Here is a 17,693-nt window from a genome sequence, read left to right on the forward strand (position 1 = left end):
TGCAGTTTGTAATCTATTGTGACGGAGCGTCAGGTGGAGAGACGGCAATAATTAGAGCATTATGGAAACGTGAATAACTGCAGTGTCAGACCGGATACGAGGCTCTGGGAGAGCATAGAGGTCTGCAGGGTTGAAGGATGGAGATGGACCACACTTTCTAAACAAGCATACAACAAACAAACAAATAAGAAGAATAAGAAGAAAAATAAAAATAAAGGGCAGATTAAAGTGCTAAAGTGGATTTCGTGAAATCGTTATCGTTTCTATAGCAACAGATGAACAGATCTTTTAATAAAAAAGCCGAAAATGTGCCAATATAATTCTGGAAGGCTTTCTGTTTTCTCTGTAACATGACAAACTGCAGTTTTTACTGTATAAGTAAAAAAAAAGAGGGAGAAAGAGAGAGAGAGAGAGAGTTTATAGTTGCTATAATAGAAGTGGAAACAGGAACTAACTTGTTTTCGTGGATGTTCCACAACATTAAACATTAGTGTAAATGGAAAATTGAATGCAAGTATATTTATAATTGGTTATAAGTTAATAATAAGTTAATTGCTGAGTTAAAATAGAAATAAAACACTGCTGTAATTGGAAAATAATCAACTTCCGGGTGGAAAGGTTACTCCACTTTACTTTCGTGCTGTATTCAGGCCACATCTTTGTTGATTATTTTCCGGTCCCAGCGATCCCTGTGTGTTTTATTATTTGTGTGCATGTATATTCTGACAGGTTTAAATAGCTAGCTAGTATATAGCTAGTGATTAATATGGGCATTATGGACAATGCTAAGCCTACATTAGCCTCATAGCTATTAAATAAAATTAAACAAACTTTAGGCATCAAAATGTTTATTTTTGTATGTACCTTGCCTTTAAAACCTTTGTATGAACACTTCCTTTCTCTTTCTAACTCTCTAAATCTGAGAAGGTGATTATCGCATAAGAAATAATTATAATAATGAAAAAACCCTCAGGCAGTCCAGTGAATGAATGAATGAATGATTTTTTAAAAAACACCCAGAAATGATCTAAACACTCTAGAGCAGTACATCTCTGGCTGTGAGGATGGCTTTTGATGCTATTGTTTTAGACTCGTACCCAGGACACGCTGCTGCTTGCGTGATGTCCCAGCATGCCACGGCTGCTGCTCCCCCAGTGACAGGAGGATGGAGGTGCCTGTCGGTGGTGTCCAGCTCCCTGCAGGTGTGCAGGAGAATGAAGCTCAGCATGGCATTGTGTGTCCCACTGAGAGCACGCTGCCTCGACCCGAGTCCTCCAGCCTCTCTTCCTTATTTTTCTCTTTACGTTTGCAGGGTTTGTTTTTGTTCTTTATTCTACGATGCTTCTTCGAGTCTTATTCCAGACAACAATCTGGGGGAATTGGAACAGACAGGCTGACCTGTGCTGGCAGGCCACAGAAGTGGATGTCTGCTGAGGTTTTGATTATGATTAAGTTGAAGAGAGTGAGGTAGCGGCTCAGGATGGCACGGTGCAGCACCCCGCAAACAAACAAGAGCGCCTGGGTAAAAGACACGACAAAAGCGAGGACAAACAGCCGGTGTGAAAAGGCCTCAGAGCCGCCGGGCCTTCCCAGCATGACGAATTTCAGCTAGACACACTCGAGCACGACGCTGTTTTTTTCTCTTTGCATGTTAGGAGGTGTTTTTTTTTTTTTGGTTGAACAAGAAAGAAGCTGACCCCTCTCTAACTCCTCATTCTCCACGAAAGATCCGAAAGCAAGATAAATCCATAATTGGCACGGCAAGACAGCTAGAAGGAGGAAACGGAGAAGGAGAGCTGAAGAAAGACGATGAGAAATTCAGCTGAGATCCAAGAACTCTCCTCAGTCAGGAGGGTGTTGGTGTGTGGAGTACATTTCTCATGAGACTTCCAAAATCCAAAATGGTTATCTTTTCCCGCTGAGCTCTCTCAGAATACCACTGAGGATTTTATTTTATTTATTTTTTTTGCCAGTCAGCCCTGCCCACTCCCTCATACTGATTTACTAAAAATATGAAATGGCAAGCCTGTGCAAAAGACACATCAGAGTCGATTAAGCCAAGAAATATTTATTCAACAAATCCATGCAGAGACGAGCGACAATTTAAAGGAAAAAGGCATCACAAAGTGTGTTTGAGTCACGTGAACAGCTTCACTGCACCCTGACACTGAAAACAACAAACATCTGGAGTTTTAAGTGTGTAATAAAACCGAGGTCTGGTGAGTGAGAGAGCTAAAGGGGAAGATTTTACATCACCTTCTCATCAAACTGTTAAAACAGCCCTAGTGACCTGTGGATGTGGGCGGAGTCACTGAAAAAGAGACCACTCCCATCAGAAATGTTCAGTAATCAGAGGATACAGGTGAACACCAGCTTCTCTTTAATTTATCTGTGTATTATTATCTATCTATCTATCTATCTATCTATCTATCTATCTATCTATCTATCTATCTATCTATCTATCTATCTGTCTGTCTGTCTGTCTGTCTGTCTGTCTATCTATTTATTTTCTGGTGGAGTTTTTATCCATCCTAATCACTGATTAGCTCTAAATATTTATTACAATCCAATCACCACTCTTCTAACTAACCTCAAATCTTTTTTTCAATATACTCTTAATTTCAACATTCTTCATCTCAAGGCCAAGAGAAAAAAAAACTGAGAAAAATAATCAGCTTCAAAATATTTTTTTTTTCTCCCTGAGCGTTTGTCTGATTGTCCGCCATTAACCTTCCTTAAAAAGGCCCGAAGTCGTTTTCTAAACAAAGCAGCTCCAAACAACCTCAATTTGAATTTCAACCAAATAGTGGCCTTTACCGAGCTAATGCTTTCTCCTTAATTTGCTGTGGTCAATTTGATTGTATTTATTCTCCAATCATTTCAATTCATAACATTCCGTAGCCTAAAGACACACACACACACACACACACACACACACACACATGGCTCGTTTTCATGTTATCGGAAAGCAAAGAAGTGTGTGCTGATGAAACAGTGAGAAAAAAAAAGAATGAAAGAAAAAAGAACTGTTCTTTCATTTTTTTTTTGCAATCCATCTATCTGAGGCGAGGCCTGCAACCGAAATGATGCTGGCTGTAAACACAATGGGGAAGAAAGGAATTCCCAGAGAGAGCGAGAGACGGAGAGACGAGAGCAACTTCTTTTGTGAGGAAATAGCTGATGGCTGCTGAGGTGATCTCTTTCACCCGCGTCTCTCTCAATCTCCCTCACCTCTTCTCTCTGTCTCTCGCCCTCACTTTCCTTCTCTCTCATCCACCCCCCTTCTCTCTCTCTCTCTCTCTCTCTCCCTCTCACACCAACCCCTCTCTCTCACCTCGCTCTCTCTTGCTCTCTCACCAACCCCTCTCTCACCCACCTCTTTCTTTCTCTTTCACTGTTTCTCACCATCTCTCACCCACCCTTCTCTCTCACCCCTTCTTTCTCACAGTTTTTTGTCCTGTCTTGCTCACCCACTTCTTGCTGTCTCTCACCTGCTGCTCTCTCTCTCCATTCCTCACTCTTTTTTCTCACGTCATTCACTCTTACTGTCTCTCGCCCTTTTCCTCTCACTTCACTCTCTCTCATATTCTCACCCCTACTCTCTCTCTCTCTCTCTCTTGACCCCTTCTTTCTCACACTCCCTTACCCTGTTTTCCCACTCTCTCCCTCTTTCTTATTCTCTTGACCCTTCTCCCTCACTTCCTTGTCATTCTCTCACTCCCTTTCTCTCACACTCCCTTGCCCTCTGTTCCCACTCTCCCTTGACCCCTTCCCTTCTTCACTCTCTCGGCCCTCTTCTTTCTTCGACCTACTCTCTCATTTTCCGCCCCCTCTCTTGCTCGCTCCCCCTTTCTTCCCTCCCTCGTTCTCGTTTTCTTCAGTCTGCTCCTCTTCCGCATCTAATTTGTATTGTTTTCTCAGGTTTAATCCTCCAGGCCTTGGGGAGACATGCCGTTCCTCCTAAATGGCAGCAATCAATTTTGATTACCGGTCACGGCGATTTGGAGAGGAGCCCATCAAACTTTTATTAAGGCGTCGAGCAATAATGACGGCCTTCTCTGCGCCGCACGGCATGGATTCTGAGCTCCTCTAATGATTGGAAAGCCCGGAGACGAACTGACAGCCGAACAGACGTGTGATCCACATGAAGAATTTACAGAGTGAGGGTGTGATTATTAGCCTCTCCTTCTTCTCCTCTCTCGCAGGCCGAGCTGGAACGTGGGTACAATGACTCAGTCTGGCACCACCTCCACGAGCGGAGGGATCATTACAGAGACGTGCGTTTAAAAAAGAAATGAGCAGATCTCGTCAAAAAAAAAAAAAAAGCAAGAAAAAAAAAACGCCGGCTGCACTTACGAGACTGTAGACTGGAAGCATTCATCCATGTGAGGATGAGGGGAGAGAAGTAAGCATTATCCTCGAAAAAAAAGAAAGAAGTGAATGCCTGATTGAGCCTGACTGAACTTGAATGGATTTCGTGCTACTTTAATATGCCTCTTATTTCAAATCTTTGAAAGAAACCATCGCCGAGGCTCATGTGGGGTAATTTTGCCTCTGAGGAGAAGGAGATGGCACGGCGGCTTCGGCTCTGATGAAACAAGTGCAGCTGCGCTGAGTGCTGGAGAGTTCTGAGCCAGATCATGGCAGATCAAGGCGGGCCACGGAGAACAACGTGCCCTTGGCACACAGCTGCGACGCTCTATCAGCTGCCCTCGAAAAACATACTGAATTAGTCTGATGCTCTCAGAGCTCTTCTCCTAGAAATGGAGCCCATCTCTTAGAGAGAAATGGAAGACTAGTGTGTGTGTGTGTGTGTGTGTGTGTTATGGTACGACTGGGAGAGCCTCCCTACTTACGTCTGACATCTCTGAAGTAGATGGTCTGTCTGTTGGGGTTCAGGAGCTGGATGACGGAGTCGTCGTTATTTTTCACTCGACAGCTGATGGTGGCCGTTTCCCCTTCCACCACCGAGATGTTGTCTGTCACCAGGTTCTGGCTTTGGACTGTGGATGAAGAAAGCAGAAATGTGAGAGAGAGAGAGAGAGAGAGAGAGAGAGAGAGAGAGAGACGGCGTATGTGTTACAGCCATTTCCTTCACACAGAGATAAAAACCCAAGAGCGGCCAAAACCCTACAATCTAACACTTACAGGAGTGCATGATGAGGAGTGAGTGACAAAATGCACCTGGGGCGAGTGTGAATACTCAACAGAGTGTGAAAGTGGGTTTTTGTTTCCCTCGCCTCCCTGTGTGGCGTTTCATAAGCCAGCCTTGTGTCCGTGATGCACACGCCTGCGCTGAATCGCAGCTCGTGAGCTCATCTCGCCGGTGGTCAGAGGACGCCAGGAGCTCAGGGCCGTATTTGATCTGAGGACATACAGAGCGTGTCCTCTACCTGGCGCCCATTAAAGGCACATTTCATCTAAAAATAAAAATAATCACTTCCCGGCTTAACCCAGAATATAACCCATCAGCCAGGACACGGTTGGTGTCTTTGGTTTCTTTAGTCTTTGGTATTGTACAGGAGCTACAGAGAAGCATACCGTTCCCGGTTCCATACGTTTCAATCATCTCACGCAGAACTGTTTCTAAATCAAAACTGCTAATGCATGTGCTAAACCCTATATTAATGAATTAACTCCCGTTTCACTTAGCTTTAGGTTACATCACACCACCCTGTTGTTGATTTTTGTCTCACAGTAGCACACCTCCAGGTGTTCTATTCCTTCTTTATTCCATACAGATGCTGATGAGCCAGCTGACGCCTTCTGAGGATTCAGTGTTGATGACTGAGACACGCAACTTGCAAAAAGTTATATCGGTACAAAACTGAAGAAGGAAATCTCACACGTCTTGGCTTATCATCTACATTTTGGGAGAAAACCTGTAACCTGAGACTGGGAGCTTCGCTAAACCCCTTTTTACTGAAGCCCCAGTAAAACTTTCATGAGAAATTATTGTGTGATACAACACCAGCTGAAGAGAAAATATCCAGAGCAAGAACAAGCCCCGCCCCCTTACTGTGCTCCTCCTCCTTCACTTTTCCATGTGGAAACCTGGACGATCATTCATAATACAACATTAGAGAGAGCCCCTGACCTCTCTCCTGGAATGATCTCGGAAGAAAAGAGAGATATTCCTCAGCTGAAATCACCAAATAAACCGAGACACGGTGAAAGCTATATTTAGAGTCACTCCCTCCCCAGTACTAATGAGAAAACATGAAGGGGCAAGTGACAGAGCTAAATAATTATGCAACTGACATAAAGGGGGGTGGGGCTGGGGGGGCAAGAAGGTGGCATGATTTGCATGCTTCAGATGGCAGGCTCCTCTAAAGAGCCCTGTCAGTTTAAGTAGACGAGAAGAAGGCAATCGGATCCTCTGATGGCGCCCGATAAGGAGAGACAGTTTAACAAAACTGATTTCAATCAGGCTGCCAGGAGTGGAAAGTGAAAACAGAGCAAACAAATGAACCTCGAGAGAGTGTGAGAGAGTGTGTGTGTGTGTGTGAGAGAGAGAGAAAGAGAGAGAGAGAGAGAGATCCTTAAGACTTGTCAAAGGGAAACAGGGCTATGAGGAGAGAGGTGGTACATTGGAAATGCAAATGCAGCCCATGTTTATCGGCGAGGTTACAGATGAAGGTTAACACTCAGCGGGCCACTGCGGTTGTCATGGTGACGGTGTTAAACGGAGGCCACTTCGTGATGGTTCGCTTCTGAGCCCTTCTGACAGAAGATGTAATGTACAGTAAACACACTTAAGTGTCACATAACTGAAGTATCATGTGGACACTGAGATCTAATCCTGGATACTGACCGTGTGTCCCGCTTACTGTCAGTCTGACCTCAGGGTTACTACTAAAATAGCCAGAGACCATTAAAGCAGGAAAAAATGAATGGGTGAAAGGAAGGGAGAAAGGAAGGAAAGAAGGAAAGAAGAAGAGAGCACAGGACAAAGAAAGGAAGGAAGGAAGGAAGGTATTGATGAGTGAAGGAAGGAAGGAAGGAAGGAAGGAAGGAAGGAAAAAAAGAAAGAAAGGAAAGAAGGGAGGAAGGAAGGAAGGTAGGAACTGATGAGAGAAGGCAGAGGAAAGGAGAGGATTATGATTAGATTTTTCCAGATACTAATCATTCCAGCATTACTACATGGAGAGGTCTTGTTGATGTTTAAAGCTTAAAAAGTAAATCACCTCACTGCTCACTGCACCTCACTGCCCTCACAGTCATATCACTGACCTGATGCAGATACTTTCACTAAAGATTCCGAGTTGGTCAGAACTCCACTCCATCATACACCAACTCTGTGTGAACTTACAGAGAACATTTAGGATACAGGAGATAGATTAAGGAATGCAACACTTGGTGGTGTGCATTAAAGGAAAATATCCAGCTCCAGGCCGGTGTGCTGCGGCCGACGTGTTAGTGAAACCCGGCAAGGTTCCCTTTATAACTGCAGAGTTTGTAGCGAGATGTCACTTAGCTCTGTGGAAGTGATAAACACATGCAAACACTCTGGAGACTCCATATGCCTTCCAAAACTGTGTGGCAGAACTTCAGCACAATGCAGGTTAACTCTTCCTCCCCTGCACAGCACGTTCCACCTGCAGCCTCAGGAAAACATCAGGTCTCCATATGACATCAGCAGAGACAGGAAGCAGCAGCGTACACACCAGACCCAGACTCTCCTGACCCTCTGGTGTGTGCTTGATCTCTCAGGTAGTGGCTATGTGGATGCGAGCATGCATTCTCATTCGGCAGGCGTAACACACACTGTGTTTGGCACCGGGACGCATAGTCTTAGGAAATTGCCTTTAATATACGCCATGTGAAGTAAATCTTGTGCACGGATCACGGCAAATAAAAGAAAGGATTAAACTTGATTAGCCTTGAGATTATTATTGATTATTGGCACGCAGCTTGGCTTAATTAAGATAATTGTTTGTGTCACCGCCTCTGAAATAGATGAACTGGTGATTAATTCCAATTCAAACAAAGCCTTCATTAGCCTTATTGCCTAGGCGAAGGCCGTCGGAAAGAGAGCCCGTGTGAAATTAGCTTGCAGCTCGTGTGCCGACAACCAACAAGGCATTGCGGAAACTCAGAAGAAGTGTGCGCTTCGTATTTGCATAACTTGTTCAAACAGATCTGTGACATTATCTTTCTATTTAATTACCGGCATTCAAAAGCAGTAGCACAGAACACTGATCATTTTAGCCTAGATTAAAGCTGTCAGAGCAGGCTGCTGCGCTCATAGCCGGCCCGACACGCCATTTATATCACTGTGAGCCTACCGCCACCCGCGCTGCCTCATACATCACGCTAGAGAAAAACTCCCAGCAAGAATGCGGGCGACTATGTGTGTGTGTCCATGGGTGTGTGTGTGTGTGTGTGTGTGATGCCCGGTGTGCCGATGTCACAGCAAACCACTGTGCTGAGAAGGTCGAAGAGGACTAGTGTCCTCCTCTATAACCAGTTTCGCCTCCCTTCCTTGGCTGGCGGAGAGAAAAGAGGAGCGGTGTCAAATCAGAACGTGAATGATGGCTGAAGTGAGAGATACACACACACACACACACACACAGAGCTCCACACAAACATTACTGCAGATGGCTGTGTATGTGTGTGAATGTGTGTGATATCATCGCTGTTCCCAGGCTCTGGCCCTGTCTCGCTCACATTAAAGTGTGGATGATGGAAGGAGTCTGGAGTGGAACCGGGTTTTGGTGGATAATGGGCTCTGTCACACACATCTGAACTTTTAAACTAGGCATTTTGCTGCCGCGCGGCTATTATTTCAGATTCAGGATTGTGTGAACACACACCTGGAGGCAGCTTCTACAGGCAGAATGTCTGGTTGTAATGGATGTGTACTGGACATACAGGAATATATTCATATCCACCACTGTTACCAGGCTTCACTCTGCTGTTTAGTGCTTTTGGTTAGATATTTTTGTCCATTGCATTCAGAATTTGGTATTTCCATCCATCCATCCATCCATCAACAACTGCTTTAGGTTTAGAGTTTGGAATTTCCCCCATCCATTCATCCGTCCATCTTTAATAACAACTTGCAGAGTTTAAAGTTCAGTATTTCCATCCATCTATCTATCTATCTATCTATCTATCTATCTATCTATCTATCTATCTATCTATCTATCTATCTATCTATCTATCTATCCATCCATCCATCCATCCATCCATCCATCCATCCATCCATCCATCCATCTTCAAGAACTGCTTTAGGTTTAGAGTTTGGAATTTCCCCCATCCATCCATCCATCCATCCATCCATCCATCCATCAATCCATCCTTCAATTTTTAGTAACAACTTGAAGAGTTTAAAGTTCAGTATTTCCATCCATCTATCTTCGATAACTGTTTTATTTTGGTATAACTAACCCAGGCATGATAAACTTTAGATGGTACACTAGTCTTTCTCAGGGCACCATACACACACACACACACACACACACACACACACAGGCATGTTTTGTTTGATTGTAGGAAAACAAATTACAGAAAATCTATTCCAACTTCCAGGAACTGGCACGTTATATATGATTAGATGTTTTCTTCATTAAATAACAACGTATTGATGATAAGAATCAGAGAATGAGGAGCATCCACCGTGAATGAGCTGTTACTATAGAAACGATAATGTATTAGATTTAGCCCATTAAAATAAATCTTTGGTTGGAATTACATTCCTAACTATTGTCAGAGCTGCTGCTCCAGAAAATTAATTCGACCCTTTCTGACCAATCCAAGTGGAGAATTCTTCAGAGCTGTGGTTAAAAATACATGGATCAGAAATACTGCCCACCTTTTTTTTTTTTTTTGGTGAACAGCGGGTCAGCAAAGCGGGAGTGCTAATGCCACTGTCGTCGTCCATCTGTGTGCCAAATGCCAAGCTAGTACTCACTTTACCAGAAATAACTCTCTTAAGAAAGTGTTTCCTCAGAAGCTGTTGCTTGATGCTTTATTCCAAACAGAATTTTTTATCAAGTCCAATTAAATATGATCTTTTAAAATTGGACTGTCCTCATTATTTAAAAAAAAACAACAAAAAAAACAACTTTAAATCTCAACTAGATTATTCTTATTGGAATTTCCCTCGTTAAGATCCATGAAGGATTCATGTAATTATCATGAAATCATTCAAATTCCTAATTAGTGATGTTAAACGAAAATAAAACACAAAAAACAGGTATCTTTAATTTATTAATACAGAAAAAGAAATATTCCCTTTTACATAAATAGTCATGCTCTTTTAAAGGAGTCTCGTCATCTATTTTTCATTAATGAAATTAATTAGGTTTATAGCGAGGTACTACAAGAACAACGTTAACATTATTTACACAACAAAAAGCTGTTTAAACCCACATTCAGGGATAATAACACTCCAGTAGATATTATTAGTGATAAAGCTGGGAGAGGTTATCAGCCTAATTGGGAACACTGGCTTTCTGTAAATGCAGACTGAACTACAATATTGTTGTTGTTTTATTTCATTTTATTTTATTGTCTCCTGATCACCTGATGAAACACGAGGAATCTCCGAGAGCCTGATGCGTACTTAAGCACCAGCTATACATTTCTTTACAGGTTTTCTTAATTTAATGAGCATTTTTTAATGAGTCTGGTATAATTGAGTACCTATGAGCAGAGTTATTTACATCAAACCTGAACCTGAGAAAGAATCATCGGAACCATGCTCATCATCCTCGCAGGAGTTAGCCGCGTGGTGGGCTAACATATGGCCCTTTGTTTATACATAATTGGTTGTTTATAATCCTAATTGTACATTACATAGATGCATCGTTACTACAAATATTACTCTAACTCAATGAGAGCAACAAAGAAAATGCGTTTTTATCTTTGCTTCATCGTTATTTGTACAAATCTCTCAAACCAAAAAAAAAAATCATATTAATCAAATGATGTGAACAGACAATTATCTTCTTGATGAAATATTTTCTAAAATGTTTCCTGAACAAATTTAGTTTTAAAAGACACGGTCTTACCCGAGAGACGAGAAAATTTGTGGGGAAAATTACTGTATTAAACAGACAACAATTTAATCCCAGCATGCTGGAAGAGTTTTCTTTTAACTGCTTCTGCTAAGAACATAATGATTTATACATTACAATACAGTGCAGTGTATACATATAAATAAATTACAGTGTAGATTTAAAATGAAGTATTTTATAGTTTTTATGTCAGAGATCTTATTCCTCTTCTTCCCCATATCAACCCTTCTCTGGCTTTCTTTGTTATGATATAACAAATCATGGCTGTAATGTGTTTATTATTTAGGATTAGATGATATAGAATATACAGGAACAATAACATGTTTGAATTAAATACTGTTGAAAAAGATCTTCCTAATGGAGAATTAAAGCACGCTTTATGAGTATTGTTGTAATCATCATTTTCTCTCTTAAAAAGAATGTCATTATTTATTTATTTATTCTTTTTTGAACAGTTCCGTTTCTATATTAATATGAGAGCATCTTCAGATCAGAGACAAATTTGCTCCCATGTCGCTTCTTCCCCCTGTGCTTCTGTTCAGTATGAAGACACTCGACAGCTATGTAGACTTAAGAATTGTCTCGAACAGCACATACAGTATGTATGCAATTTGAACACAGTGCTGGATGAATAAAAGATGGCATGCTGTGAGAAGGAAAAATAGAGTAAGGAGAAAGATGAGAAAAAGAAAGAAGAAGAGAGAAAGGCAAGGAAAGAAAAGTGAGGAGGGAAAAGATTCATAAACAAGCAGGTACGGGAGCAAGAAAAAAAAAAAGAATTACTGCTGAAGCCAGAAAACCAGGGGGAGAAGGAGAGAGTGCAACAGAACGGAAGTAGACCTTTTCCGCCCTCTCCATCTCTCCTCCTGCATCACCATACCTATTCTCAGTGGGAGAGGGCGCACAGAGGACCTCCAGCAGCTGTCCATCTCCTCAGGTCTCAATCTGCATCGCTTTCTAACTAAACAAACTGTCTGGAGGAGAGATCGGCCCAGGCGGAGCTTTGTTTATCCTGCGCCATCTCTCCCCATGGATCCTGATCCAGTTGGTGTCTGAGCGCACTCTGAACCGGCCTTCGTATATCGATTGTCACACCTCACACACACACACACACCCACGCACACGCGCAGGCGAGGAGGAGGAAGACAGCCGTCCTTGCGGCAGAGACACGTCCTTGAGGTCAGTGGCAAGCAGGCTGAAGCTGTCCAACGCTACGTATTTCCTGACATGCTTCTGGCATTAGAATATTACAGTTCGCCTTTAAATTAGCCCTTTCTTTGTCCCTCTCTAATAACCCTCTCATCTAGCAAATCAAAAACCCTCCCCCTTCTCCTTTTCTGAAATACGCTCAGAGGCAAAAAGAACGGCGATCTCCCCATCACACGGAGCAAATGTTCTTTTGCCGCAGCCGAGCGCTAATGTGCTTAGCTAACGCTCCCTTCCCGGGAGCCTTTTACTGTAATTTTACAGGAGCCGACGCTAATACCGTAACAGCGGCCCCATCAGCGCTGCTGTGGAATAAGGAAAAAGTGTGTGTGTGTGTGTGTGTGTGTGTGAGAGAGAGAGAGAGAGAGAGAGGGAGAGAGAGAGAGAAGCAGAGAGGAGGTGAAACAGAGTGAAAGTGCCCTGAATAACCCAAAGCAAAGAGGCTGCGAAGGACTCGAATCCTTAACAAGGGCTGGGTCTCATCCAACTCCCTAACACCAGAGTCTTCCTCGGCGCAATCCTAATTTATATACGTATAAATAACTTGGCCGCGATTAATAATTGTATTGAAAGGTATAAAAAAAAGGCAAACAAACCAGGAAAGCTGCCAAGTGCTGTTGGATGTGTGTGAGAGTGTGTGAGAGTTTGTTTCTCCTCTGTCTCGGCATGTTTGTGCCGACTGACTGGGTATGGAAGGGTATTAATGGCGGAGGTCTGGAGCAGTGTGGGCCGGCTGAATCACTGCTGGAGTTTCTGCTTGTGCTTTTAACATAGCCGACACTGCGAGAGTGCATCTCTTCCTCTCTGTCAGTCTGCAGAAGTGATGGGCGGAGATCAGGACAAGGTTAAAAATAATAGCCTTGCTTGTGGATTGTACACAGGCTTTAATGTGTGTTTATCCTACACTTTCAGTTGCGTACCTAATGTGCATAAAGGAAATATCCCAGCATGTGTTATACAGACAATACAATAGAGTGCATTTCCATAGATGTTAACCAGTCCATGATCTCACATAGCATAGCATAGTGTGTGTGTGTGTGTGTATATCATGGTCTGGAAAACAGAATTGTTGCAAAGATGAAGACAAGATGAAGCAATGTAAGACATGAGGGAGGTGGGAATTCGAACCTTGAAGTCTCAGGTTTAAGTAACAACAAATATTTCACCAAACAATATGGAAATTATTTACTTTTTTTTTTTTATCTTCCTGCAAAGATCATGTTCGGTAAGGAGGAGATGGAAATATAAACATTTGCCTAAAGATATGTAAACAAAATGGAAAAATGGAACTCGAGTAAGTTGGAGTAAGAATGGAATATTTCAATGCCCTTTTCTTTCTTTCTTTTCTGTTCTCTTTTCAATTCACTCCAAAGACAAATATATTTCCACTCAAGAAAACCGCTAGCTAACCTCACAGTTATACACCTAGCTGGCTATAAGCCTCAGAGTTCTGTAGATAACGATTTTGGCTCTCGGCTCGGTTCCTGATCAGAAGTAACAATACGTCACTGTATTCCCAGAAACACGTGGACACCTGACCATCACCTGCATGTGTGCTTGCTGAATTCCAGATTTAGTCTACCTTGCTGTTAAAATAACCTCCACTCTTCTCGGAAGGCTTTTCACAAGATTTTGGAGCAATGTTCATTCAGCCATAAGAGCATTCGTGAGGTCAGATACTGCTGTCAGGCGAGAGGGCCTGGGGCACGGTCAGCGTTCTAGTTCATCCCGAAGGTGTTGAGTGGGGTTGAGGTCAAGGCTTTGTGCAGGACACTACATTTCTTCCACACCAAACTTGAAAAACCATGCTTTCATGGAGCTTGCTAAGTATGTTAAAGAAAGGACATTATTTACATCTACATTATTTATTTTTTTATTTATTTACATTTTTTACTGTTCAGTGTCACCCAAATGAGGATGAGGTTCCCTTCTGAGCCTGGTTCCTCTCGAAGTTTCTTGCTCATTTCATCTCATATTGCCCCAGGCTTGCTCTTTAGGGATAAATGTTTGGGATAAATGTTAGGGATAAATAGCTTTATCATTTTTATTCTATATTTTTATACTTCTGTAAAGCTGCTTTGAGACAATGTCCATTGTTAAAAGCGCTATACAAATAAACTGAATTGAACCCTTTAGTTCCAATAAAGGCGAATCTCAATGTTCCAGCAGACAAAGTCATTCTAGACAATTATCTGCTTTTATGTTGGTGGCAAAGTTTGGGGAAATGCCCACATATTGGTGTCCACATACTTTTGGTCATATAGTAGATATTGGAACTCAATGAGCATTTTGGCACAAGACTCTCATAAAAAATGCAGATTTAAAAAGAAGTCACTGGTGTCAATTAACTGAACAATCATCATTTTTTGCAGCTCAGGTAAATGCTTCTTTTATAAAAGTAGGTGGTTCTTAGCCTCAATTTTTGACATTAATTACTAGAAAAGTACTCTAAGAATAGTCTAAAGTCTGTTTGTGATTCCACCCAATTAGGTGAACCTTCTTCTGCCGGGGTGCAAAGATACAAAAGCAAAGAAATCAGGGGCATATGGGTGGAGTCAAAATTAGTAACGGCTACAGTAATTACAGATTTATAACAAATCTGATTTCTTAAATGTACACAGAAGTACATGAACTCATTCAGATGATGCTTTCATACAAAGCAAATTACGACTAAGACAATACTTAATGGCTGAGGGTCTCAAGGATGCAAAGGTAGCAGTAGGGCAATCCTGGGATTTGAACTTACAACCTTCCTATTAGCAGCTCAGAGCTTTAATCAGTGAGCAATCAATTCCTGTAAAACATAAACCAGACCCCGATGCTTCCTCACTGTGATGTGACACATCACTATCAGTGATGTGTCACCATCCCACATCCTCTAGTTGCTGTTGTTCTTTCGGCTGCTCCCTGTTCGGGGTCGCCACAGTCGATCATTTGGTCCATGTATTTTGATTTGGAACAGGTTTTACACCAAATGCTCTTCCTGACACAACCCTCCCATTTATTCTGTCTCAGAACAGCACTGAGAGTTAACTCTTCACTGGCAGGGTTAGCTCCACCATGCAAACATTCATTTTAATGTCATTCTTACTGACGTTACTGCATCAGCCATTCAGACCTGAGCAACCTCTGACCGCAAAACATATCTGAGCAATTGTATATGTCTCCAATATGAATAGAGAATCAATAGAATCAATAGAGAACTGAGATACTGTTCCTCAATTAAGTACTATTTTGATTCATTTCAATGTTGAAAATTATTATTATCTTATGATGAGAAATATTAGCTTTCACTCTGCAAGCCACACTTAATTCTTCTCTGGTTCTTGTATATCATCCTGGCACTAACACAATACGTCTACGTCTCACACTAACTTCAGGTGAAGTGTATGATTTTAACATGTCTTTACATAAACCCTCTTCAGAGTACAAAAGCTTACAGTATAGATTTTATACCCAATGAGCTAACTTGCTTAGCCGTCTAACTTGCTTAGTATAATCCCATTATATAAAGTCACTTAGTTACATGAGTGGTTTCTGTAAGCAAAAGAAAAATGATGCACACTCTTGACATTCAAAAGTGCTACATCAGCAAGAACAAGTCTTCAGGCTAAAAGCACACTGGGTATTAACGGTCCTTTAGGAATGTCTGCTCTTTAACATACGCTTTTTAGCCTTTATATCTATTTATTAACCCTCTCAGACCAGACATTTTGCTGTAGGTCGAAAAAATAGTGTTTTATTTTTATTACTCAACCATTTAAAAACACAAAGGAAAAATTCTACTGTATATAACAAAAAAAAGGGAAAAAGTCCCGTAATTGTTCTTCTTCTTTAGGAAGATATTATTGAACAATGACTTTTCCGTTAAATCTAATGTCATCACAATGGCGTTAATGATCAAATAAACTGAAAAGAAAACTGGCTTGCTGAGTGAAAAAACAAGCACAGGAGAATGCAGCGCTGCACAAAGAAAGATATAAACATGCTAGGATTGATAACAGAGAGAACAACGTGAATCTTTTCAACAGAATTAGATTGAAGAGAGACACATGAGGCTCTAGAATGATTTAGAGTCTAGACAGAAGGGGCAGCAACATTTTTGGACAACCACATCTGGAGAACTACTGGAGCAAGGAACTTGATAAATTAATAAATAAATATATATCATGAAAGATAAAAATTTCCATCAGTATTTAGAAAAGGTCACCTGTCAGGTAAATGTCTGATCAAATCATGACCGTGACATGGTCTCAACAACTCAGTAAATGCTGCTGCTTTTCACTTCTTCTACAGATACCAGCCTAGCAAGGGGTAGTTTGTTAGTCTATGCCACTTTCTTCTGTCATTAAAATCCTGAGAACATTGGAAGAATAAATCTGTTCTGCTGCCTGCTGTGTTGCTTGCTTTATCGATTTGTATATATCAAGTTCCATCCTCTGTCTTCAAAGGTAATGTGCAGACTGATGATTTAGACAGGTTTAAATCTTTGCAAATAGAAACAGCATGGCTAGCATTTAGAAGTGTGTTTTATCCTCTTGAGTCACGCTGGAACAAAGTGAGTCTGTCTGGTAACATCATAATGTTTGGATGTTCAGAGATTATGAGAACCGTCTCTAAGACAATCTGATGAGGCAAATATTTTTAGTATTTCCTCGTTCACTTTATTCGATCAGAGTTTTATCCTGAGAGTGAAGTCAGAACAGTGTTGACTACCTACCGGTACCAAGGTATGAGCTTTAATCAGTTTCTTTTTTTGACCCCCTCACAAAATTAATGACTGAACGAGAGGCTCTCAATCCTTTCAAAATTTCATTAACTTTTACTTGCCCCTCATTAAAGTACAAATGATATTACGAGAAATTCACTTAGCACCCTCTTTCATGGCCTCGCAGGACAAAGAACATTATAGAGACCTTTAAAGACATTGGTGAAAGTCCTACTTTTAAGTTCTTTTCTTTAAAGGACATGTTAAGCACAGGTTTTAATAGAAGTAGATTTCCAGGACAGTGCAGCAAATGAAGCATCCGGGCATCTATGCAGCGCATTTGGGCAAAGAACTTAAGGCCTCAGAGTACCTCGTGTCAGAGGATTGTGTGAAGACAATCCTCTGACAATCCTCCTTTTTTTTTTTCGAGATTTCAAGCTTGCATACCGTATGTGGTTTTGTACTGGCTGATGCTTACCAGCACTCCAGTACTGTAGGTGGTGCTATTAAAATTTCAAAATAGTTTCCTTGACTACAGGTAAAAGTCTTGGAAGAAGGAGGGTATAAGCTATTGTGAGTACATAAAGAAATGAAAAATCATGTATGCTTAATTTGAAAGAGATATTAAAGACATATGAGATGCAGGAGATATGTTGTTAGCGTGCTAGTGAAACCTACGCAATATTTGGAATGAATCGAAAACCGCTGCATGATGTCCGGTTGGCGTATCGTTTGTGGCAGCGAGGCTTCGGCAA

The 17,693-nt window shown here is 41.5% G+C and overlaps 1 protein-coding gene across 11 annotated transcripts in view; it reads right to left on the reverse strand.

Annotated features, from left to right (window-relative positions):
• cadm1a (cell adhesion molecule 1a) overlaps positions 1–17,693 on the reverse strand; it is a 312,964-nt gene that overhangs the window by 73,512 nt on the left and 221,759 nt on the right. For all 11 annotated transcript variants that reach the window (XM_058414921.1, XM_058414928.1, XM_058414927.1 and 8 more), the window contains one exon: positions 4,857–5,003. In XM_058414921.1, coding sequence (XP_058270904.1) covers positions 4,857–5,003 — 147 coding nt within the window. The remainder of the gene's footprint in view (positions 1–4,856; positions 5,004–17,693) is intronic.

This window comes from Hemibagrus wyckioides, linkage group LG18, assembly GCF_019097595.1.
Source record: "Hemibagrus wyckioides isolate EC202008001 linkage group LG18, SWU_Hwy_1.0, whole genome shotgun sequence".
Lineage (NCBI taxonomy): Eukaryota > Metazoa > Chordata > Actinopteri > Siluriformes > Bagridae > Hemibagrus > Hemibagrus wyckioides.